We start from the raw sequence: 25,099 nt of genomic DNA, 5'->3' as shown, positions 1-25,099 counted from the left end.
ATCGCAGCTGTTTGTTTGCCACGCTTGTAACTTCCGGTTCCGCTGTTCATGGAGGTGTGCACTGTTTGGCATCCTTGCCGTCTCTGCTGTGGCGTGCTGAAGTCACAATTAGGAATGTGTTCAGGAATATTGACTGCTAATCTTTCTAATGAACATACGCCAGGGCGTACCGCGTAAAAGCGGGAATTGACGTGTGTTTCGAACAACGTTCGCTGTCTTGCGGCGTGTGCTTTTGATCTTGCGTTCAGCGGGAAAGTGCCATTGGCCGTGTATACGCCCGCTGTTTACACTTCCCTTTGGTGTATGGAGATGTGTAACTGGGGCATCGCAAACGGACCAAGATGGAATTGACTGACTACGCTTTCGACACACGAATACGCAGGAGGCACATTCCTTTGCTCAGCAATCAGGTAACGGTTCGTTCGCGTGTTTTCTTTCGTTCTTTAGGCTGCAACTCCACCGGCTTTCGCAGCCGTAGGTTCCCGTTTTTCTCAGACCCCCTTTGCGCCTTAGTGGCCAGCGTTTTAACAAAACACTCTTTGGTGCGTATCCCCGAATACTGATTTTAAGCATTTGCTTTCTTCTTTTACAGAGGCGACTCAGGCACCTGACAGCAATATATGCGCGAAACGTTGTGTCACCTGAAATATCAGAGACGGAGTATTTTGGTCTTTTCTACACAATTCACCTAAACCGTGATGACTCCGGTGAGCGACGCACCATGCTTCCTAAGCTTTGTGGTGCTGTTTGCTAAGTATACTGAGAAACGTGAGGCATTTGTCGCTTGAACTTAACCTTCGTGCTGTTGGTTTCAGCCATCTACACCAGTGAAGTGTGCGAGAATAATTTGGTAAGTGCATTTTGTATGTCCATTGACGTTGCGATTGACAGAAAACACTGCATTCAGTGTTTACCATAGACAAGACAATGCATTTTTTTCTTTCCTTTCTCCCGCAGAATCCGATGTGGCAGCAGCTGCAGATGGCAAAGTTCAATAGCCTGCGGAACAATACTTCCAAATGTGTCCTTTTCACAGATCCATTTACTGTATACCTTTGGTGTTTTATATTGTATAATGAATTAAGCATCAAATTTCATTTGGCGCAGGAGAGCTTAAGCAACTTTTGAGGCTTTGTGAATATTCTCAGCGTTTGAGCACAATACTGAGTAATTTCATTTGGTATGACACGAGTGTCACTTTTGTGAAGTTTTTGCAGACTAGCTTGAACTATCTGTTGATGTAAGCTTCAATATATGATCTATAATGTGCACAATCTAACAGGCCAAGGGATGCAGGGTTTATGAACCGAAAGAATCATGCCAAAATCCACTATAGATAGAGGAGCTTTACTGAAATGGAACTTGTGGGTTGTAAAGGTTCTAGAATTATCACTCCTGCTAGGAAGCTTTTCCAGCAAATAAGGTTTCATGTGTTGGTTAACAAGTTCCTCATTGGTAATTAAATCAGCCTTTTGCCTTGCTGAAAAGAGTGCTTGTGCAAATTTATGTAGGGCACACACTGGCCTCCTGTGGGACTATCCACTTATCAGTAGCATTAATTGTATTATAATACTTGTGCCACACGGGTGCAGAAAGTGGCATTAACCTCCTAGTGTCTTAAGCTTTAATGTCATTTGCATGGTGCCACATGGGCAAATCAAGTGGCATTCGCCTTAAGCCAATTCCTCACCGAAGGTGTCTGACAGAACTCATTTGACTGAGAAATGCGTACTCTTGGCGCCCTAGCTTGCTCAGTGCGGTTTACTTAAATTATTTGGAACAACATCCTTTTTAGCTGGAATCAAATTTTTCAGGTGTTTAAGCCATACAGCACACATAAACAAGTGCATCAAGTTTTATATGATGAAACAACAACAACATTAGAAGAGATGCTGCTGCAAGCAGAGTTATTTACTGTTATTTACTTAATTAGTTACTCACTGTTATTTACTTAATGTCTTAACATAAGTGTTTGTGTTGTTAATTCCAATTGTTAACCCTTTTAGCATAAGCTACTAAGGGGGGCAAAGATATCGAAATATTATTTTTATTTTTTTGTTTGCAGTAACAGAAACGTCGTAGCTAACTTAGAGTAGTGTCCAGTTTGTCACTGTCAAAAAAATTTTTTAAAAATTTAAGCACTGTTTGTGAGGTAATTTTGTTGGATGCCCTCCTCCCTGAAATTTCTGAGAAAGGGGATGGAGGGACGAGCAGAACTACTAGATTTTCAAGCAGTTTTGAATCGTAAAAGTTTCATGCAACACATTCTTGCATTGTGAAGCACGCTTTATGGTAAATAATGCACAATATATGCACTCCTCTTTCACTTATAATCACTACCGCTTCTAATGTTGCCCTCCCAACCCTGAAAATTTTCCTGCAGATGTCCATACAAGCATACCACTGTATGCTATAAAAAGAATCAGCTCCACTACAGCATGCAGCATTTCATGTGCATGCAGAATTTCATTCCTCTTCTTTGTGACTTACTGTTTACATGCATGTGTACTTCATGTCTGTGTGGTGGTACACAGTAGAAACTTGGTGTATTTTTCATAGGACCATGAAAAAAAAATACAGCAGCTGTGAACATGGAAGGACTAACAAGTCGTTTATTACATTGCCTACTTTGACTAGGAAAACATTTCTCAAGTGGTGTCTGCCGCTTGTTTTCATTATCTGACAGTGCAGCATTTCATCCGAACAGATTGAGTGCCTTGGGATTGTCAGTACAGTGAAAGCTCGTTAATTCGAACTTCAATAATTCGAATTTATGGATAATTCGAACTGTACGATTTGGTCCGGCCAAGCTCCACAGCAGTCTATGTATAAAAAAGTCCGTTAATTCGAACGCGAGAAGGTTCCCTCACGGATAATTCGAACTACGCTCGCCTGGCACACGGCCAGAGAAACGCGCCTACTGCCTACACACAAGGCTGTATTGCCTCCGAAACGGAGAGAACGGCGAGAGAAGGCAAAATCGGAAAAAAATCTAACCGACGCGGGGTCAGCCAGAAGGCAGCGGCGGCTGCCGCTTCTCCGTTCTGCGTAACCTCCGAGACTTCTTGCCCGTTGCGAATCTCGGAGTCATTGTAAATCTTGTACAGCTGCTAATGTGCGGAGATGGCACGGCAAGCTCCAAAACACAGCGAATCAAGTACGTCGCAGCTGCGCTTGCAATCAAGAGCCAACGAATCAGGGCCTTCGCCACCTTCACATGTTCAGCGTCTTTGTCTCGGCAGTCTTCATCGGTTGTGCAACTCTGTTTTCAGCTTAGGAGGTATCGGCCGTTGCGATTCATTGTGATGGTGTTAAGCCTCGGCTAACGTTCGTTTCGGTGGACATCGGTGGTGTGGCACAGTCGGACCCAGAGCTTCAACTTGAAGATGGCGTGTGCCACTTTCTGACACGCCAAATTTCTGACATGCCCTACTGCTTCCGAATCGCAGTGTACTGTTGCCCTCCTTCACTTTCGTTAGTTCGAACTTTCGTTAATTCGAACTGAAGCGGCTTCCCCTTGAGGTTCGAATTAACGAGCTTTTACTGTATTACGTTCAGGCACAATATACGTGCACCCGCAGATGACTATGCATATTTGTAGTTTTGCAGATTCAGAAAGGACGTCAAAGCATGATAGGCAGTGGAATTTCCAAGTGCAGATCTTACGTGGCGTGCATTCATTTCTTAGAGTGCCACCTACAATTTAGGGAGTGTTCTGAGGCACTGACAGGACTCACAGTTGCCATAGATACAGACAGAGATTCAGCTGCACCCATATCGCTGTCACCATTGGTGCATAAAGATAGGTCGAAATATTTCCATTGGGAGTAGTAAGCACAGTGCATAAGTAGAGCAGTAAAGAGCATATTTTCCCTGCAAAGTCTTTAGATTTTCATGTCAGAATTCATTATAACGTGCAGGAACGTTTGTGTAAGTTGTTGGAAAGCAGCACAGACAAGTCATTGCGCACATTACAAAAACCGTGCGTCCATGATATAGCAGCATGGAAATTGCTATGTTTGGAAAGTATCAACACAATTTTAGCGTACCTGTTACCTCTGCTCAGTAAAACCATCTTGCAGTGGCATTTCACTTGTTCATGTGTGCCCTTGTTTGCTCCAGTAGTATATCTGACCATCAAAGTAGTTACATTTATGGATCTTACAATGACTTTTAGATGTTTTTCTGGCTTAGCTTGCACATGTCATCAGCATATGCATTTCAAACTTCAATATCCTCCTGCATGGTTTCATAACTTATACAGTGTGGTGAAAAGGCATTTGCTTCCTTGACTTCTTGGGACACAATGCAGCTCTGGTGGTGCGAGTTTGGCTGACCAAGAAGAATGACTCATGTGTCACTTGTGTGATAGAATGGGATGTCAATCTTCATGGACTGTCCTTCCTTGGCGAACAGGTAGTCATAGTTTCTTTTTTAAGAGTAAATGTCATGGCCACAGGTAAAAATGACTATTCAATGGTTATAATTATTGTTAATGTCACTCACAAATTTCATATTGTCACGGGCCATTTAACATGATTACAGAAGAAAGTTGGGCTAGTTGGTGCATACTCCATCCAGACTTGAGGCAGGGTTAACTAGCGCTTGCGTGGGACGAAAAACACACGGGACATTACTAGCATAGTGTCCTGTATGTTTCTCATTCTCACCCCGTGTCTTTTTAATGCTAATAGTTAACAATGTCTCAAGCTTTTGACATGGCTGCAGTTAGTTCAGAGACTAACTTACTTATTTTTTTTTTTCAAGCAGGAATGCATTAGGTTGTTGCAACTACTTAAACATGCATTATATGCAACTGCAGTGTCACATTTTAGAGGCTCGACAACACGGTTCATGTTATTTATCACCGCAGAAAAATTATGTTGCATACCAAAAATGAGAGAATTGGTAACAGGTTGATTAAAGACAGCCTGAGCCACAAGTAAAGCTCAACATGAACCTTTCTCTTTGCTTTTGGTTCGTGTAGCATATATGCAATTATGCTTACCAGTGGCCTTTGCCATTGAGATACTTACTTTTGCACCATGTGAAACTCGTGTATAGCCGTAGAACAAGTGACAAGGACAAAGAGCGAAAAGTTATCCTGCAGTGACTATACCATTGCAGCAAATCTGTGCATATCTTAATATGACAGTATTCTTTTCTTCAGCATGCCTAGGAATTTTTTAGGCTTACTCGCTGTATTCACACTGCTCTTGAGTAACTGTTCATTTCCTTATTGGTGCTGTGATCTATTATTTAGCTAGAATTTTAAAAGTTATATTGGTGACAAAAGGCACTGATAGCACTGTCAAGCATAGATGTCTTTTATCAGCTTCCTAAGCAAAACATTTACTTCGTGTGGTTTGCATTATCTGAAACGTATTTCTTTTCCTTTTTGAAAGGTGCCTAAGGATGGGCGGAAGTTTCTCCCAAACACGCTTCTTTTTGCCATGTCAGAAGGCATTTACGGAGCTGCAAACACCATTGTGCAGGTACAATACACACTTTCACTTAGAGAAAGCAAAGGTGCTTCAGTCTGCCTTTTGATAAGGACAAACAAGCAAAATCAGTTTTTGAACAATGGGCAAAGACTAATTTTGCTTGTTTGTCTTTATCGAAAGGCAGGCTGAAGCACCTTATGGGGAAGTCGCATTCAATTATACTAGAGAGGGATGTTGACATAGCCAAGAAAGTGAGAAGTTAATTCTTTATCTTACTTTTTTTCCTTAATATTTTTCTTCTTGCTTTAATAGATCAATCATTATGTCATAGATTAACAAGTTGTTCTGAGAATGGAACTAACCATAGAAAGGACTTCTGGGTCTCTGCAAGTTAACTTAGCTAGGTTCAAGCCTGTTGCAGCCCTTTAAAAGCGAATCCTTCTTCCAATGAATACACCATTTGATGGTTTATAAATTTGGCAAAAATGATTAGCCTTTTGAATACATCAACTATGAAGACTGATCAGGACTGCTGGTTGCTTCTTTTGGGGCTCATTAAGAAAAGTCTGTTTATATCGTCCTTTCTGCATTTTTTCATGGCAGGCATTGATGGAGCTGACAGTTCAGAATTGTTTCTTGCTCCTTATTTCAGCAGGGACCAAAGAGTGACCATTCAGGGCACAGCTTGTATGAAGTACTTTACTCAGACCCAACTGTGATCAGGAATTCTTGCTCAGTCAACAGCTTGAAGCGGTGAGTGATTTGTATACATAGCCATCACAAAATGCCAATAAGCGCCTGGATGCACCAATGACACACATGTCTGTATAATTGTCTTAACCGCAGTGGTGGCTTATTAGCCATGGTGTTCTGCTGCTGAGTGTGAGATTGTGGGGTCAATTCTCGGCCAGGGCGGCTACATTTCGATGGGGGGGCAAAATGCAAAAATATTTGTGTAAGTTTATTTAGGTGCATGTTAAGGAACCTCACATGGTCAAAATTAACCCAGAGTGCTCCATTGTGGCATCGCTGTGCAGCTTCATGATGTTAAACCCCACAATTTTTTTCATGATCATGCCTTAATGCAGGTGATTGCATTGTAACAAAAACATATATTTCACACCACTCCTAAAGTCCTCTTTACTGTGAGTATATCTGGTGCTTCCAAACATAAAATGGGAACCAGTCGACTGCCAATAACTAAACTTTGGGGAGATATGCAAAATTGCTTTGAGGTATACTAAAAATAAAGTACTAGTTTGAAACATGATTGAAATCAAGTACTTGATAAATGTCCCCTATAGTGGTGTTTCCTATCGGTGTTTGCAAGCAGACCCTATATACAAACGATGACATCGAGTGCCATTCAAGCTGTGCTAACATAATAAGCATTATGCTTAGCCCTATAGTCAGTAGCAGGTCATGAATGCAGAGGGATGTATATCAAAAGTCACATGTATACATGACACAGCAAATCATCCTGTCTGTTGTTTCCTTATCCTTTGTGTACATGTCTTTCCACCGTCACTTTCCTATAACATTTCCTTACCCCAAAGTCCCTTGCCCTGCTGAGGGAACTTTCTGCATGATATGTCTTTGAACGGTTCAATTAATCCATTCAGCCTTTCTATGTAGGCAGAGGGTGTCGGTGAGCAAGTGCCCTGTGCACAAGGCCAGTGAAGTCCTTCTCCCAATCTCTTTTTCAAACGGCTTGTTTGGGGGGTGAGCTGTATATTTTTTTTTACCCCACAATTAAAGATTTCAGCTGTTTGTGCATGCCATGCATGATGATAGTTTTTCCTGCGACATTTGTAAGGGAACTATCGAGGTACCCACTGTGGTGGCATAGTGACTTCAGCACTAGACTGATAAGTTCGAGGTTGCGGGATAAAAACCTGGCCACAGCGGCTGCATTTTGATGTGGGTGAAGTGCAAGAACACCTATGTACCGTGCATTGGGCACACATTACAGAAACCGAGTTGATCAAAATTGATCCGGAGTCCCCCCACTACGGTGTGCCTCGTAATCATATGGTGGTTTTGACACGTAAAACCCCAGATTATAATTGTTAGTTCTTTTCAAGCATAGCAGGGTAAATGGCAGATGCAACACACTTGCTTGAAAGGAACCGCCCCCTGCATTCTTGACTTGTCACCGACTGCAGTTTGGTCCATATAATAGATATTATGTTTCTTACATGTCGATGGTGGCTTTGCATTTGCAATGGGTCATTGAATGTTAATGCATACTTGCATGTTGCAGCTAAGCTACATTTCCTGAAGCATTTTGAGAGTGTTCCCACAGTTGCTTTGATCATGGTTCGTGCTCCTGGCGCAATCAGTATTGTTTTAATCCTACTGTTAGGTGATTATAAGAAGCCAACAAACACTTACACCAAGGACAGCATAGGGGAAATTACTTGTGCTTAATAAATGAAACGATAAATTAATGGAAATTAATGTGGATGAAAAAACAACTTGCCGCAGGTGGGAACCGAACCCACAACCTTCGCATTTCGCGTGCGATGCTCTACCACTTGAGCTACCACGGCGCAGTTCTCCCATCCACTTTCTTGGGTATTTATGTGTCCTAGTAGAAACCTGGGAGTGTTAGCCAGCGCCACCGCCCACAGACCTTGGCGGCGGACGTGGAACGTCCTTTTTGCCGCAGGCGTCACAAGAACGTGATCTTTTTGGGTGAAGGCAACTGGTCAATAAACCCACGTATGCTACCTGAAGGAATCAATGTTGCTGGATTCGAGACCCTCGTTATGTAATCAATGGGAAGAAAAGGGGGTTAACCAAGGGGCCCAATTTTTATTAGTCATATCATAAGAAGCCAACAAACACTGACACCAAAGACAGCATAGGGGAAATTGCTTGTGCTTAATAAATGAAACGATAAATTAATGGAAATTAAGGTTGTGGGTTCGATCCCCACCTGCGGCAAGTTGTTTTTTCATCCACTTTAATTTCCATTAATTTATTGTTTCATTTATTAAGCACAAGTAATTTCCTCTATGCTGTCCTTGGTGTCAGTGTTTGTTGGCTTCTTATGATATGACTAATAAAAATCGGGCCCCTCGGTTAACCCCCTTTTCTTCTCGTTTATTAGGTGATTAAGTTACTTAGGCTTAAATAATTTATTAATGAATATTTACAGTTTTAAATAGTGCTTTATTTAATTATTTTTATTTGAGTTGTATAAAAGAATGTAGATGCTGTCTAGGGTTTCCAAGCCTGGTTGAGTTAAAGGAGGAGTTTAAATGAACTGCTGTTAAACTTACTGAAGTGTGATGCACTTGCGTACAGCTAGAATTTTTTGGGGTTGAACATTCCAGGATGATGATGACTGAGAGAGCTATCAAGCAGACACAGGCATCAGTATCACGTGTCCGCAGAGCTATTGAGAAGAGACTTCAGCAGCGACTACAGCTGCACGAGCGTCTTGCTGAACAGGAAAAGGTGCAACTTCGAATAGGTCTGCTAAAAGAAGTCACTGAAGAGCGTTCTCGGCAGCTTGAAAAGGAACGGGTAGCCTACCAGGTCAAGGCACAGGAGCTTGCTGACAAAGGTTTGAGTTATTTTTTATTATGTTAATCAAATGCCACATATGCAAGATGCATTGTCGCACTGTTGTAGCACTCAAATTTTGACCTCTTTCTAGGACAGTCGTTATCTTCGTATGTATAGTGTGCAGAAGGGAAAATGTGGCCTGCTCAACATTGCAAGAATGTAGTAATTGCACATCCGTGTGCTTGCTTGCTTGCTATTAAATTCTTTTCCTTCCTTGCATCTAGGACATACATGGGTGCCGTGTCACTTTCTGCAATTTAAGCTGAAAGTTGAATAAAGAAAAGGAAATTTCATGGTTCAATCTGACAGAGAGAGAGAGAAAATATTGCAGAGAAAGGCAGGGAGGTTAACCAGAGATAGTTCCGGTTGGCTACCCTGTGCAGGGGGAAGGGTTAAGGGGGATAGAAAGAGAAACAGAGTGGAAGGGGGAGATAGAAAGAAAGGGAGACAAGCACGAACAAAGCGCGTACACTACAGAGCGGTAGGGGGCGTCATTCTTAGTCTGTCGTGAAGCCCCGTGGACCGCAAGAACCTTATTAGCGCGAGTAAGGCCTTCAACGCGGATGCTCTTTCGGGGCATTGGCCTAAAGCTTTCAGTTCTGAAAGTGGACGATTGTCCAACTGGTCCAGTACTCTGCACATCACTTCTCTCTCAGCACTGTACCGCGGGCAGACACAGATAATGTGTGCGAGCGTCTCGTCGATGTTACATGTGTCGCACGTGGGGCTGTTGGCCATTCCTATGAGGAAAGCATATGAGTTTGTAAAGGCAACGCCTAGCCACAAACGGTAGAGCATGGTCTGTTCACGTCATTGTAATCCAGGCGGGAGGTGCATCCATATGTCCGGAGACAACGAGCGCAACCGACACATGGTGAAAACATTTGAGTCCCACAGGGGCAAGGTACACTCATGGGACATCAATCGCAGCTCAGCCGCAGCGTCTGTTCGCGAAAGCGGAATGAAGACTCGTTGACGACTTTCATGTGCAGATCGGGCGGCTTCGTCGGCGTGGTCATTCCCGCTGATGTTACAATGTCCTGGAAGCCACTGAAAGATTATGTTGTGTCCCCTGTCATGGCTTTGAAATCTGACAGAAGTCTAATGAAATGCATGTACTGTAATCAAGTCAGCAACTCAACTGCTGCTGCACCAGGGTTGGGCACGTGTTGATACCGCTAACATGATTTTTTACTTTTCTTCGAAATATTAATTTTGTGTAAACATGGTCTACGATTCTTTAATCGGTATGAAGTAAGCCTGTTGCATGTCATAAACGTTTCTTCTGTAGAATAATGGAATTTAGTTATTGTTTTGTACATGGTACAATCAGGGTAATTGTTCAGGTGAATTAGTAAAAGGTGTATGAAGAAATTGGAACAAAAAAGAATATGAGTAGTTCTCTCTTCTCATGTGGTCATCCTTCCTGTAGTACTAATTCAATCGAGAGATTATGCAAGATCCATAAGACCAGCAGTTAGTCCTGAAGGGTAACACAGTCGAGAGCTTGTCTGAAATCAGTGATTGGTTTGTGAAGCTTGTGCAGCCAGCTGAGACATGTATTTCCCATATTCTACAAATCTCAAACATATGATGCCTTAACAATAGTGCACTGATGGTTTAGCTCATACATGCTGGTATTGAAAAATTGTAATTGCTCCTGTTTTATTTGTGTTCCGATACTATACTTGCTCTTTTCCTTACTTCCTTCCTTCTCAGCATGTCTTTTTAACTATAACATTTCTTAAAAAGAATGAGACAGTGTAAGGTATCCAATTTATTCCTGACAACTATGCTTGGAGTGTTGTGTGTGTATGTATGTGTGTGTACACACATACATACACACACAACACTGATGCTGTATTTTGTGGCCAGTCCCTGCAGTACACGTAGAAAATATCGGGAATGAGCTGTTATATAAAACTAGTTAATCTTTTAAATGTGTTATTCTTGTCTTGCCCATGCATGTCTATTAAATAAAAAGTTAGTGGTGTGCCTAGGTGTATGCTTATGCTGCTTTATAAACTGACTTATGAGTAGCTATGCTTTACGAGTTGTAATAGGTTTGAAGTACTATGCATTGCAGGTATTTGAGAGAATTAGTTAGGCCATAAAGCGACTCCTCGTAATATGCGAAGTAGTAGTGCTACCATGCTGTGTGCATTGAGGATGGAAGTAAGCTTTCCAAGTTTTGGGCTTATTTAATGCGAGATGAAAATAAAACCAAGGATTCTTGCAGCAGTCTCATTCGTGAAGTGTGCTGCTTTCTTGTGTTACAAGGAGTATATCGAATTTGTTCACTCTAAAGCGACATCTAGCTAATGCATCATAAATGCGTACACTTCATCTCTTCTCACGGGTAGAGAAGCAACTGGCAAGCATGGCAGCCGAACTTGTGGAGAAACGGAACACGCTGGTGGAAAGGCGGAGGCACTACTTTGAAGTCCGTGAGAGCCTGCTCAAGACTTCCTCACGGTTGCTGTTCAGACAGAAGGAGCTCATTACTGAGCTGGCCTTTATCTACCCAGTGGTGTCTGTAAGTACTATGCCTTCTGGTGAAAGCAGGAATGTATTACAGTACTACTTGCAATGTGGCAGGCTAAGCCAGGTACAGCAAGCATTTTCTTAACCCTCGCCTCCTCTATTTTTTCAATGCCAGTGCAATCGCTTGCTCCCCAATGGGAGCCGGTGGTGTGCCTTAGTTCAATGAGTTGCCACGGTGCAATGCTACCCAGATGGTACAACTACTTGCATCACGTGTGATCCTGAGCGCGTGCCACTGCCGTTCTGCTGGAGAAGCGGTAGACACTCCATCTTTGCACATGTCAAGTCATCACACGTCTGTCAGTCTTCCTCTGCATTCTGTCATGAGGCGCCACCCAGATAGTACTCTCCCCCACGACCGTAAAGAAAGCACGAACGCTAGCCGATGGAGTAGAGTAGGAAAGGGCGATAGCAGAGGGTAGTGGACGGTCGTCGAATCGGCCACATTTGATTGCCATTGAAAAAAAAATAGAGGAGGCACTGCCTTCACTAATAGAGACTGCCACTTGCTTCAGCTGTCATGGGCTGGTGACAAAAATGAGCAACCTCAACTACTTGCTGCAAACGGTTCTTCGTGTTTGTGTTACAAGTTTCATTTAAATTATTTCCAGTCATCTCCTGTGCTTTATTAGTAGCCCTCTATGACGGTGGCCCTGTTGGGTGGAACCCTCATGACTTGTTCTGTCCCGTGTGGAAAATGTTGTAGAGATAGAGAGAGAACATTTCAATAAAGACTGCGCTTGGTTACTGTGGGTGGAGCTCCTCTTCCAGGGCCCCAATGGCTATTGCGGCTCACCGGCCTGGTTGTGGGTTGCCATTTGGGTTCCTAAGTCCCGTTAGGAGAGTTATGCCTCCCACGACCAATTATTGAGTGTGTTATTAAGTAGCAGCAAGACAGCGTCGTCCGGTTGCTGCATGCAATGGTAATTTATGTGTTCGAGCGTCGGGGTGGAGCCGCACCAAGGGCATCTGTTGCTGTGTTTGTCGCAAAAGTTTTTGTGGAAGTGCTCGAAGCTGTGTTTTTGTGAGTAACTTGTTTGAAAAAGCAGCACTTTGTCCTTGCTCTTGTTTCGTTGATATGTTGTGTTTGCTAGTCGACAAGGGCAGTATCGGTAATGTTTGCTGATCAGGCTTGTATGTGTAAATAAAACCAGTTTGAACTATTCCCTTTACCACTTTGCGATGTCTGTGCATTGGCTACACTGTGTGTTGGCCAGTAACGTGGGAATCTTTGTATAAGCAATTATGTTCAGTTAGCATAAGTCACACATTACCAGAACAGCCCAGGAAACAAGCCTCACGAAAGCAGTTGTTTAATCTTGCAGCAGTCACCTGCTAGCATGGTGTGAGTTATGTCCTCATGGCACTTGTCATTAATTGGGTTTCTCAAATGGAGAATAATTATGCGTAAGTGCTACTTCATTCATTCGTTTAAATACTAAGAGTTAAGGTCATTTCACTTGGAAGAAAACAACGCAAAAGAAAAAAACTACATTGCCTTGTTAAATGATAGGAAAATGTGGCATATCAGTTTTACGCTTAGCCTTGGCCACTTGGAAGAAAACAACGCAAAAGAAAAAAACTACATTGCCTTGTTAAATGATAGGAAAATGTGGCATATCAGTTTTACACTTAGCCTTGGCCACTTGGAAGAAAACAACGCAAAAGAAAAAAACTACATTGCCTTGTTAAATGATAGGAAAATGTGGCATATCAGTTTTACACTTAGCCTTGGCCCAAAAATGAACTGTCACAATTCCGGTAATTAATCACCGATGATTTTCAAATTTTGTGCCATCTTCACATGTGGAGCATTGCATCTTTCCCTATTTCATGGTGCACTTTCTATTGTATTGTAAGCATGTACTCTTGAAAAAAGGACACTATTGTGATGGTGTGACTTACAATAGTAGGGCTTATGTTCTTGACGTGTTGTGAGTGGATCAAGTCATGCAAGTTCTAATGTGAGAACCTTGCCTTCTATACTGTTAAATACTTTATTTTGATATGTCTTCTAGCTCCCAGAAGGAAAGGGCTACACTATCTCCTTTGTTCATCTTCCTAATAGTGAGGATTTTAGTGGTAAGTGTTGAAGATATTTTGTTTCGTGATGCTAAGTTTTCAATTTACTGTGCTTTCTCGTAAATATCATTGTGATAACCTTCAGTAAGTGTTTGTGCAGCAATAAAGAGAAACTATAGATCAGTCTGCATTGGTAAAGTATTCTTGAAGAACTCTACTTTCGTTGATTTTATAGTAAATAGATTTGTTATTAAAAGACAAAATGACTGTGAAAGTTTCATTTTTCATTTTTGTGCTGATACCCCAAGGCTGGTGCACCAGTATGACATCACGAATTGCAAAGTATGTTTTTGCATTTCTGCCACTGCGATTCAGTAAAAGCTTTTAAAACTCCTTAAGCTCGGACGCTGGCTCCTTTAGAATAGAATGTGATCCATCTTTACTGATAAATATTTAACTAAGCCCTAGCAGATGACATCAAATTCTCTGATGTCTCGGTGATCTGGTGCGGTAATTTCTGTACAGTGGCATCGCCTGTCTTTTGTTTTCGTGTCTTTTCTGGCTTAGCAAGAGTCTTCTCATGATAAGTGTAGCTTTCATGGAATTGCGTAAGGGGGAGTACCCCACGCAGAACAGACTACATCACTACATGGATGACCTATACAAAACATCATATTGCGAAAATTGCCATAGCACACTAGACGTACATCACTTGCTCTGGCCGTGTGGTCGGACCCATGCAAACAAGGATCAAGACTCCGCCAGGCTACAAGAAGCATTACGCAGCACAGACCTGGTGGAGCAGCTCTGGGCTGTCCAGCGAGCCCACGATGCGGCTAGGGAGTTACAACTCCCGGTCCCCATGTGGGAGTAGCCCGCTCTATGGGACCTTGCGTCCCGTAGCTCGCAGGACCATTCATTAAAGTTATTCAATCCAAAAAATTACACAGTTCAAATCACCTTTCTTTTAAAGCGAAGCTTTATATGGCTAGATGAAACGAAAATCCGTCTCTTCGCACCTATGTACAGAAAACTATGATCATCAGCAATGGCTTGAGCATCGGCAACTTCTTCCATGCCTAGCTTGTTGGTGCCGCTCTGCGCAACCGTGCGAACGCGCTCGTGCCACTACTCCCGCGTTTGTCATTGTCGTCTTCTTCAGAGCTGGCTCCATTGCCGCTCCTCATTCCAGAGTAAATTTTACTTCTCTTCTGTCGTCGTAATGCGGAAACCATGTTTACAAAGGTATGAGCCATTGATTAAGGTGGTATGAGCCATTCACAGTTGAAGAATAGCAAGCGGCAATGGCGGGTAGGTGCTGCTAACCACGCTACCGAGCAAACTTGAGACACCAAATGCAAGCGACAACAGTGGACTGCGGGCAACCCGTCACTAATATCGTTCTCTCCGTCGAGTCAGACATGTGTGTAAACTCATTTAAAAACAAATAGACATAACCAATAATTGAGAAAGACTTTAGTAGACCAGTGGGATTAACCCAGTGATAAACATCGGGACCGAACGTTTCAGCATCACTGCTAAACCATCTGTACGAAGTGCTTGGGCGGTGGTTTTTAGTGTCCCGTTATCAGTAAAAGATATTTTGAAGCATATCTTGGTTTACTTCTTTAGAGGCCCCACTGATGCTAGCCCTGTGAGTATCAGACACAGGCAGTGACTACAATGGAACAAAAGAACCAAAAGTGAAAAAGATTTTATAAACATAGCATTGTTTCTTTATTTTTATTTATTTTTTTTACTTTGCTCACAAGTCATTGTTTCCTATTTTTGTCATGGCTCTTCATGATCGTGCATAATTCCATCAAATTCTATACATTAGATATGTACAGCCTGAAACTTTCTTTCTATATGAACCCAATTTGTACTTTTATGTCTTTCATCACTCTTTTTTGTCCCCTTTCCTTTTTCCCCTGTGCAGAGTGGCCAGGGCATGCTAGTTCAGCCTGACCTCTCTGCCTTTCTAATAAATTATCTCTCTTCATACCTGCAAGCCAACAAGAAGGCTCTTTTTATACAGTCTTTTTCAAATATATGCGGGCCACCATATGCTTACAGGCGTTGCAACTAGGTGGTTGCGTAAGACTTATAACACGCCGTGGTGGTGTAGTGGTTTTGGTATTGTGCTGCTAAGCCCAAGGGTGTGGAATCAAATCTCGGCCACAGCGGCCGCCTTTCTATGGGTATGAAATGCAAGAACGCCTGTGTACGGTGCATTTGGTGCACATTAAAGGTCCCCAGGTGATCAAAATTAGTCTGGAGTTTCCCACTACGACGTGCCTCAATATCATATTGTGGGTTTAGCACTTCAAACTCTAGAATTTAATTTTTTATTTTAAGACTTTTCTAGCACTAAAGGTGCTTTGCTTTGTAGTGGTATAAATGCTCCCATACCAAACATCTAGCACATTAAAGCACTGAGAATTTTACAGCAGATTCATTAGTGGCTTGGCAGAGATACCACAAATGCCCACACGATGTCCTGCTGCATACTTTTGATTGCAAGACATTAATCATGGCTGGTCCTTTTGATCTTGGAAACACTGTAGAGTGCCTACTGCTGCAAAGGCATAGCCATTCCACTATATTCTTTATACAAATATAGCACTTAAATTTTCTGGCTATTGAACCTTACTGTAACTGGTTGAGGGATAAGTAACAGTGATGTTGCATGTGAATATATGTTCTTCCTTTTATCATCCGGCACAGATCGTGATGATCAAACGATTTCGGTCGCCCTTGGCTACGTCACGCACACACTGCTAATGATGTCACACTTCTTGGACATGCCACTCCGCTATCCTCTTATCCACTGCGGATCTATGTCTTCTGTGCGGGACAACCTCATCGAGCACTTCACGGACATAGAGCGCGAGTGAGCTTCCATCTATCTCTCCAATATTGGGTTGTTTGCTGAATTTCTGTCTGCTGGCCTGAGCAAGCTAAAAACACTTTGCATGTGATAGCGCTGACTGGTGCATTCACTTGTCAGAAGCTTTTGGAAGTTGTCCACAAGACAACCAAATTTGCTGAATTGTGGCTCTTTTTCCTTTTACCTGTGACTAATGACAGTTTCGTTTGTGAGGCATTTAAAAAAAAGGCAGCCCAACACATGCCAGATGTAACACACCAGTTGTGTATGTAGAGTAGCACTTTGGCATGACTTTTCTGGTATTTTATATTTTGTGTAGTTGGTGTCATCTGCTGTTCAACTGTGTACAGGTAACAAACTAACATCTCCCACATGCACATCCCATTACGTTTAGAAATGCGAGAAAGGTGCCGATTTCCATGTGAATTGCTTGGGGATTTGCTGGTTCACTTCTTATGAAAGCAAGCTAAATGGGAAACAATTACTTTTTGTTGTGGATGCTTTAGGGTAAAAACAAAAAGAGAAAGTGAAAAACAAAATCATTTTTCAGATAACTCGTCGGCTTAACAATGTAATGCTGCGCATTGTCTGGCTTCATTCTTCAGCATGAGTTTGGGATCACGAATATCACTAATCTTAGCAAATTTGATTCCTTCTTGTGCTTAAGCAACATTCAACTGAAGGCAATACCCACAGTTTGTTGCCTTTTCTGTTATGGCTTTGTGGACACCACTTAGCTTTCTTTGTACTTTGCCCACTCACTTTTGTCTTCTATGTAAATTTCAGATTTCCCTTGCACATGAAAGGAAAGAACCGCATGACATTCAACTATGGTGTTTATCTCCTCAATCGCAACATTGCCCAGGTATTCGCTCCTTCATATACCTCTGACCTTCAGTCTCTTGCAAGAACAGAATTTCGAAGATGGGATGCTTCTATGAACGAACATCTCAGATTTGTGAATGAGAATATCGGAGTTCGGAATGGCAAACTGCAGCATAATACTTGACTAAGCATTGTTTCATTAATTTAGATTCTTTGTGCCCAAATTGAACAGAATTATTGCTTTTTCGAGGAACCCATGCCCCATAAGCTTTTAATGCCAACTGTGCACTTCAGCCTGTTTTGATTAAACCCAGCTTTTTTTAGTTATTAATTCTGTCCAACTGCATACACCAGTGTGTCTGATATGCCAAATTATCTGCAGCACCATGACCTCGTAGGTTGTGGTTTCTGTCAGCACATTTGTTGCTCCAGCACTGCCGCTGTTGACAGTTACCACTTGTGCAGCATGAAAACATGCTTCTTGGGCGCATGTCAACGAATCTCTAGTCATTTAAGAAGAAACAGACCTTCACTCAAAATGCACCCCCGGCAGCACTTAGAGTGGGGTGGTGCTGCTCGTTGGCTGAACCAGATGCTGTGTTTTAGTAATGATCCTTCTGCAATTCCTGGTCTAGGTAGTAGTTTGAGAAGGGCATCTCGACTTTATTGCCTTCAGAGTAGGTGCTGAGAGTGCCTGGACACATTAGCTCGCTTATTGCTGAGAAGTGGTGCTAAAGTATGACCACTTCTTTTGAAAGGCAACACTGCTTTCCACTCTTTTTCTTACCTTTCCCTCTCTTTTTGTCTTTCTTTTTGTCATTGAATATATATATATTTTTCTATAACCAACCTAGAATGCTAACTAGTAAATGTTTCTGGATTTGGGGCCTTATGTTGCAACCAATAATTATGCATTGCTTTCAACTTTGACAAGAACACTTTGGCAAACTTTGACAATGATGTGGCTGCTGGAATGACTCTGATCTTATGTAGAAAGCTATGAACTCTGGAGCACAACTCTCCAGTTTGTATTGATGCCAAGTTCCTTTAGGACATCATGAACAGGACACCAAAGAAACATAGTTTGCCAATTTCATCTGTGGGCACATGACTCTTGCGAGTGGAGGATGATAGAGGAGCACCCTATGACATGCTGCTAACATTTGTGATGCACTTTCCAAACGCTAATGGTTTGTATGCATTGAAGGTTTAATTCTGAGGCCTGTTAGGAAACGCCTCAATGAAAGAACTGCTTATTGAGGCAAAAGCCTTAGATAGCTCATGGGTCAAAAGATTCGATGTCCAGCGTTATAGCGTCAAAATTCATGGTGCCACCATGCCACATGGAACCACCAACAAATATTATGGGTTTGAGTGCCTTAATTAACTAGCTTAATTAATGTAAGTTAATTAAGGCACTAAGACCCACAACCTTTGGTGTTACCCAAGGCAAAGCTAACTAAGGCACAGTTAAATGATATATATTTAATTAAGGCATTCAAACCCACCACCTTTGCTGGGAGCCAAACCCACAATCATTGGTGTTAATTAGGGCAAAGGTTATGTGTATATATATAATTAAGGCACTCGAACCCAAGACCTTTGGTGGAAGTTGAACCCACGATCATTGGTGTTCATTAGATCAAAGTTAATTAAGGTATAGTTAATATATAGTTACTTAAGGTACTCAAACCCACGACCTTTGGAGGAGTCGAACCCACGTCCTTTTGTGGTAAATAAAGTGAGGTTAATTAATGACAGGTTAATTAAGATATAGTTAATCAAGAAACTCAAACTCACGGCCTATAGTGTTCATTAGGGCAAAGTTAAGGCACTCAAACCCATAATCTTTGGTGGGAGAAAACGAGTAATAGGTAGCAACAGAGTCGTTTGAGAATGTCAAGTAATTTAAATAATCGCTTGCAAACATGCAGGCTTTTGTATTCATGCTTTTTAGCATATGCTGAAGTGACTGTCAACTTTTTAAGACATGTATGTGCAAGCAACTGAAAATGAAAAACCTATATGGAGAAATTTTTATTATATGACCTTGTCCTAAAGCCCTTTTAACCCCCATTGCTGGCCATTAAGTTGCTGGCACTTTTAGAGTGTACATTTTGTGCTTTGTTGTCTATGTGTCAAGCTAGCAGCACTTATATTTAACTACTACAATAGCAGGAGATGCTCTGCACATCATTTTCCTTCAAGCACAGTTGGCCTGCGTTGTAGCAAAATTGCATCCAACACAGCACCAAAGTAGCTTTGTTACATCCTGTATTTGTTATGAGCACTCATGTATTCATTATCATTACATGCTGATATTGGCAAGGTACTTTTTAGAGTTACTTGAAGATATTCTTGTTCATGTTATTACGATTCAACTGTATATAGGTAACACAGTTGTAAATTTCTTTTCTTCCCTTCTGTTTCTCTTCTTTTTTTTTTTTTTTTCCAGATGAGGTGCCACTGCAACATGGTCACCAAAGACCTCCGGCCAACGCTGCACAATCTTTATGGGCTTTATGATTACTACAGCATAAAGCAGTAAGTAATACAACATGTATCCACAACACTACAACACTATGTATCCATTCTGCTTTCTCTTTGAAGCTCTGGCAATTTTACTTTTAATTCCTATTTTTGCATGTTGCTTTGGTATGTATGACAATTAAGAAGCTCTAACATTCTAACATAGTCACCCTAATGCTGGCTAGAGTAGAAGAGGGAAATCGTAACGAATTGTCTTTGACGCCGTGTCGTCGGCTGGAGGAGTTGCCAGTGTACAGTCAACGACCCATTTTGCGGACGCTCGATAATGTGGACAGCTTCGCGGCGCCACGTACCCCATATAGTCAAAGAATAAGAACGTCTGAAATTTCGCACACAAGAACCCTTCGTGGTCCGATTTTCCGAACTTCTTGCCGTGACCGCAAGGCCGAAACAGCATTAATCAAAACCAACACCGCAGTGTTGATCATCTCACCGCCTCGAACCGGCGCTCCCGCACATAGATCCACTGGCAGGCGTAGCAACCACCATGGCAACGCGAGGCCTAGCTGCTTCGACGTTCGCTATTAAGGTTATTACCATTCGGTGCCGAGATTTTTGTTGAACGAATTCACTGCTGTCAGCAATGGCACCGACTCCGCTTCTGTAATCCTCGCGATTCGCTTCGAAGCTTAGAAGGCACGACACGTTGCATAATGCTGGGTCACGAAAGGCAGCTTCGCCTCAGCGCAGCAATGTTACGCGGTGAAGCTTAACAAGCGTGAGAAGAGGCTATTGTCACGGGACACCGTGGGTATTCCCTAACTATACACACGTGTACCCGCCGTCTCTTGTCACAGTACGAGCTCTGATATGCATAGTAGGTGTACTGGCAGGCTTTCAGAGTTTTTTTTCGGACATGCCTCTGGCAATTTGAGCCCTTAAGGGCAGTAAAAAACATACATTCATTTTTTCGGACATTTTTACGGCCCCTAGGGAGTTAGAAAATTGGATGTTAACTATACAACTGACCAAGAGAATGCTTCAAATGGTCAGTGGGGCAAACGCGCAGTGGGGCGAACGTGCTGTGGAACGAGAACGAGAACAGAAAGGACCGTAGCATTGAGGAATGATGAGGAAAGGAAATGTGCTGCCTCTTTGAAGGAGCTTGAGCTCAAAAAGCAAAGTGTTGGCTGACTCTGTGATGCAGGCGACCATCGTTCAAACCAAAATAAACTCTTTAAAGCAGTGAAATGCAACACCGAGGGATTGTGCATGGGCTGAGAGTATGCCAGGACAGTTAAGGTTGACTTTCAAGCTGCAGAGAGAATCTCACTTGTCACAAAGTTCGGGCCTTATACCAATGAGCTTGCTATCAGTTGATAGAAATAGCTAATTTTCAAAAATATTTGCTTCTGTATGCATTTCTTTTTATTCGTATTCTGTTTAGAAGGCATTTATTCCTCATCTATAGTTCTAGTCTTGCTGAAACACTCATTTGAACATGCAAGATAGTCCATCAATGATTTAGTAAGAATAGCTTTTTCTTTCCACTGTTGACCTTCCCAATCAAAAAAAGTTAAAGAAAATGTGAATATTGTCTTTGGCAAATGCTGGAAATGTCTTTTTTTTTTTCCCCCTCGCAAAATTTTCCGATTTACTGTCAATGCCAGAAAGCGGCAATATCATCCACATTTACCATTTACAGCAGAACCTCATTGATACTATCCTGTTAAGTATGATTTTCTGGCACCAACGTTCATAATCAATAGCAAAAAAAGAAAGACCCAGTACAGTTATGCTTATTTTTTTTATCAGTTAATACGTTCCCGGAAAACATTACCTTTTCACTACCAACATTTAGTACATTGCCAAACCGCGATCATACATTTCTCGGCCGCTAGATCCCATGTAAACAATAAGAGGCTTAAGGTGCGCGTGATCGAAAACCATAGTCGCCTTTCGAAGCAGCTTGCTGCAGGCAGTGCAAAATGAGCATCATATTTCGCTCTGGTGGAATTGTAGGCATGGCATTCTGCTGTCACCCACCAGCAGGGTTTTGTTTCAGTTTCCCATCACCATCTTCCAGCACTTCGCAACAAAAATTCTCACTGTGCAGTGTTTTAAGATGGTGTGTCTCGCATGGCAACGATTCACGCCAAGAAGGCATCTCATAACTTCCCGCCGAAATGCTATGTTTGAGAAAGCTTGTGACCCAGGCCGAATTTGAGCAGCACACGAACATAACCTGCAAAAGTGACAGTACACATCTCGGGCTGCTTGAGGCCCACCGGCTTGACATGCGTAGGCGCCTTGTGCTGCACTGATTTGCACAGTGCTTCCCATTACATCAATGTAAACTACACTTGAGTCTGCCATATATTTTAGTGACTTCAGATCGTACGTTTTACCATTTAGTATGTTCTTTCTCGTGTTTCTTCCCAGAACGGATGAACGAGGTTCTACTGTAATCACGACTGCAACAGTCATTAAATTTCATTCTTGTCGTTAGTGGTGAACGTCGCCCACTACCATCTCAGTTGCACTCGATAAGCAAATATAATAGTGTGAAGTGTTTATCTGTTGAAATATAACAAAGTACATTAACAATATAATTTGACTTTCATGTTATGTGTACCTACTTTCTTCCAGCAAAATATTTTGGAAAAGGGTCGGTATGAAAAGCAGAATTTTCTAACCCAGGAAGGCAGTTAAAAATCTGGGCACATTAACTGAAGGTTGTGTCTTTTTGATGTTCCCTTGATGTTGCCACGAGTGTTCCCAGACTGAAAAAAATTCTTTTTGTTTGTGTTGCTCTGAGAATGTATGCAGGCAGACGCCCATAAAAGATTTTCAATACATGGATGCTTTGGAAAGCTAAAGCTTCTGGTCAAAAATAAAAAGGCGACCACGGACATCCCCATGCAGTTTACGCAATGTCCCCTTCACTTCAAGGATTGCTGTTTGGGCTGCGAAGAAATAATGTCTTTCCACAGGTTCCACTCCAAAATCTTTCATGGGCAGCTATATGTTCTCTATGCATTATGTACAATGAAAGTCCTGCCTTCATGCAACCATATCAGTAAGTCATCAGCACATTTTAACCTTGTTGCTTGCTGTTTGTCATATAATCTTTTCATGAAGGAATAGCCAGCCAAGTAGTGCACCGGTGCCAGTGCCAGCTTCTCCTTTAGCCATGCCCACAAAAAGCAACAACAACATCGGCTCTGCACGGGAGCAGCGGTCGTCAGACGAGGTGCTTTCGCCTCCCACAACGAAATGTGAAGACATGGAGCACATCTTCAAATGTGAGGAGGAGCCAGCAGGTGGAGTGGAGGCAAGCACAGCTGTTGCCCCACAGAAACTGAGCAGTTCTCTGGACAAAGGGCTGGACAGCTTTCAGAACACGACTGCTGCTGAGCCCGAGCACAAGAGGAGTGCTGCGCTGCCAGTCAAGTTCCCAAGCCTTCAGAGTAGTTATCGCCTCAGTGAGCCGAATCTCAGGGAGTTCGAGGCACGCACAACGCTCAAGGAGAGACAGGCAGCGGCGGACCATTTGCTGCCTGTGCCACCAGTTGTGTACGATGCGACCGAGGAGAGCGGATCGCTCAACAGTGGTGATGGCACTGTGGAAGTGGCTGTGGACACATTGTTTGATGCGGACCTCACGGCACGGACGGAGCAGTTGGCTAGTGTGGTGCGCAGCTTCCGAACGTACTCCTCAGTATCATCATCCAATGGACCGAGCCCAAAGCCATAGTGTTTTCTTTATTCCTCTCGTGGTTTAGAATGAAATGGGCATGGGGGATTTAGTTGTGAAAGCCCTTTGCACGACCTGCTATCTTTATGGTTATTTTTAAGTGCCACAAATGTAAACTGTGCTGGTGCAAAGAGACTGACACGTGCATCTCGAGGCAGCTGGTTTTCTTTTACATTCTTGGTATCAATGTCCGACTTACAACTACAACAAGAGAATGGTGTACCTTGGCTATGTCAATTTGACTTAGAAAAAACTCAGTTTTAATCTACCCTGTGTGTACACATTCACAAGTTCATGGCCATGGTAACAGAATTAATTGAGTACTTTTTTTTTTCTTTAATAGAGTGATGTCCTCTTTCCTTAATTATTCTGGTAGTAACGCCATTTGTGCCTGTAGATTGCAAATATCAAAGAATCTACTACCCATCGATGGTAAATTCATATCTATATTCACTAGTTATAGTAAGTTCAAGAAGTTTTTATACTGTTATAAACATGCTCAGCATATAATATAATGTTATTTTGTACATTATGTAGTTATGAGTATGCATGTTTCTCAAAGATGGCTATGAACTCCAACTGTTGTTACCTTTGTGTTAATGAGTGATATATCTTTGTACACTGTTTCGTTGTGATGACTTTTCATGTAAACTGCCACATTGCCGTTGGAATTTGTAACGTTTTGCAATGTAGTGATATCTGTTCGCTTGCAGTGGGCATTTGCTGCACACGAAGTAGAATCATTGTGATATTAGGGTTTATCTTTTCTACGATGAGTGCTTGGGCACAGGACTTTCTGCTGCATAACACAAAGTAACTGCTTGTGCTAGTCAAATGGTTAGAAAGCATACGTGTATTCACTTTGGTTGCTTGTCAAGTTAAGATTAAAAGTGGACAAGCTATGCAGTTTGTGACTGATTTGAATGCGTCCATGCCTGCGTGATGATGTGGATAGCATATGTGGGAAAGCTGCAGTATTATATGTCGTGGGACAAAAAGCCAAAGCTTATTAAGAGAATGCTGAGGTGATGAATAACCACCTGCCACTTCTCCTTCAACATCAGTGGTGTATTTATCTGTTGGCACAAAATTATTTTTGTTGTACATGAATAAAGAAAATATGGACTTAGAATATTGAAGTAAATAAAGGAAACTTTTATTGCTTGGAAAGGGAGGTATAGTCGAGTGCCTCTACAACAAATGCCTCTATGACCTGCATAACGAAGGAACAATTGTGTCCCAACTTTATTGCGAACTGTGTGGTGCACATCCTTTACAGCAGAGTGCCTGTATAATGGATATTTTCAGAGGACCTAAGCACTTCGTTTTAAAAACGTCCAGCTGTATAACAATATCTGACTTATGCCCTGCAATGCACACAATACAGGCATATTACAAACAAAATGGAAGATTTAAACTGAGTGATATAACCTTCTCCGACGCCAGCAATGTGACAGTGACCCAACACCTTTTAAAGCTGGTTCGTTTTGTTACATTTTTGAAAAAGTACTCGCATGATCAGATCATAAAGCCCATTTCTTCACTTGTTCA

At 42.1% G+C, this 25,099-nt stretch overlaps 1 protein-coding gene across 2 annotated transcripts; it reads left to right on the top strand.

The window, feature by feature from the left end:
• The first annotated feature begins 61 nt into the window (after positions 1-61).
• Positions 62-25,099, top strand: Uvrag (UV-resistance associated gene). Of its 2 annotated transcripts, none has more exons than XM_065448027.2 (14): positions 62-410; positions 593-707; positions 816-850; positions 958-1,021; positions 4,313-4,416; positions 5,406-5,495; positions 6,100-6,197; positions 8,786-9,018; positions 11,384-11,556; positions 13,583-13,646; positions 16,314-16,479; positions 17,263-17,341; positions 19,757-19,845; positions 22,933-25,099. In XM_065448027.2, exons 1-14 carry the CDS (start codon positions 342-344, stop codon positions 23,546-23,548), a joined length of 1,995 nt encoding a protein of 664 aa, XP_065304099.1. In that variant the 5' UTR covers positions 62-341; the 3' UTR covers positions 23,549-25,099. The 2 variants fall into 2 exon arrangements, with proteins under 2 accessions (XP_065304099.1, XP_065304098.1); XM_065448026.2 differs by having other exon boundaries at positions 63-410; positions 6,097-6,197.

Source organism: Dermacentor albipictus, chromosome 1 (assembly GCF_038994185.2).
Source record: "Dermacentor albipictus isolate Rhodes 1998 colony chromosome 1, USDA_Dalb.pri_finalv2, whole genome shotgun sequence".
In the NCBI taxonomy this organism is placed as follows: Eukaryota; Metazoa; Arthropoda; class Arachnida; order Ixodida; family Ixodidae; genus Dermacentor; species Dermacentor albipictus.
This window is presented reverse-complemented; position numbering and strand designations above follow the sequence as displayed.

Excerpts from the sequence above, each read along its gene's own strand:
- Uvrag (XM_065448026.2), top strand. The coding sequence starts at position 342 with ATGGAATTGACTGACTACGCTTTCGACACACGAATACGCAGGAGGCAC. Across the intron at positions 411-592 it reads TTCCTTTGCTCAGCAATCAG|AGGCGACTCAGGCACCTGAC; the intron begins GTAACGGTTCGT and ends CTTCTTTTACAG. Across the intron at positions 17,342-19,756 it reads TCAATCGCAACATTGCCCAG|ATGAGGTGCCACTGCAACAT; the intron begins GTATTCGCTCCT and ends TTTTTTTTCCAG.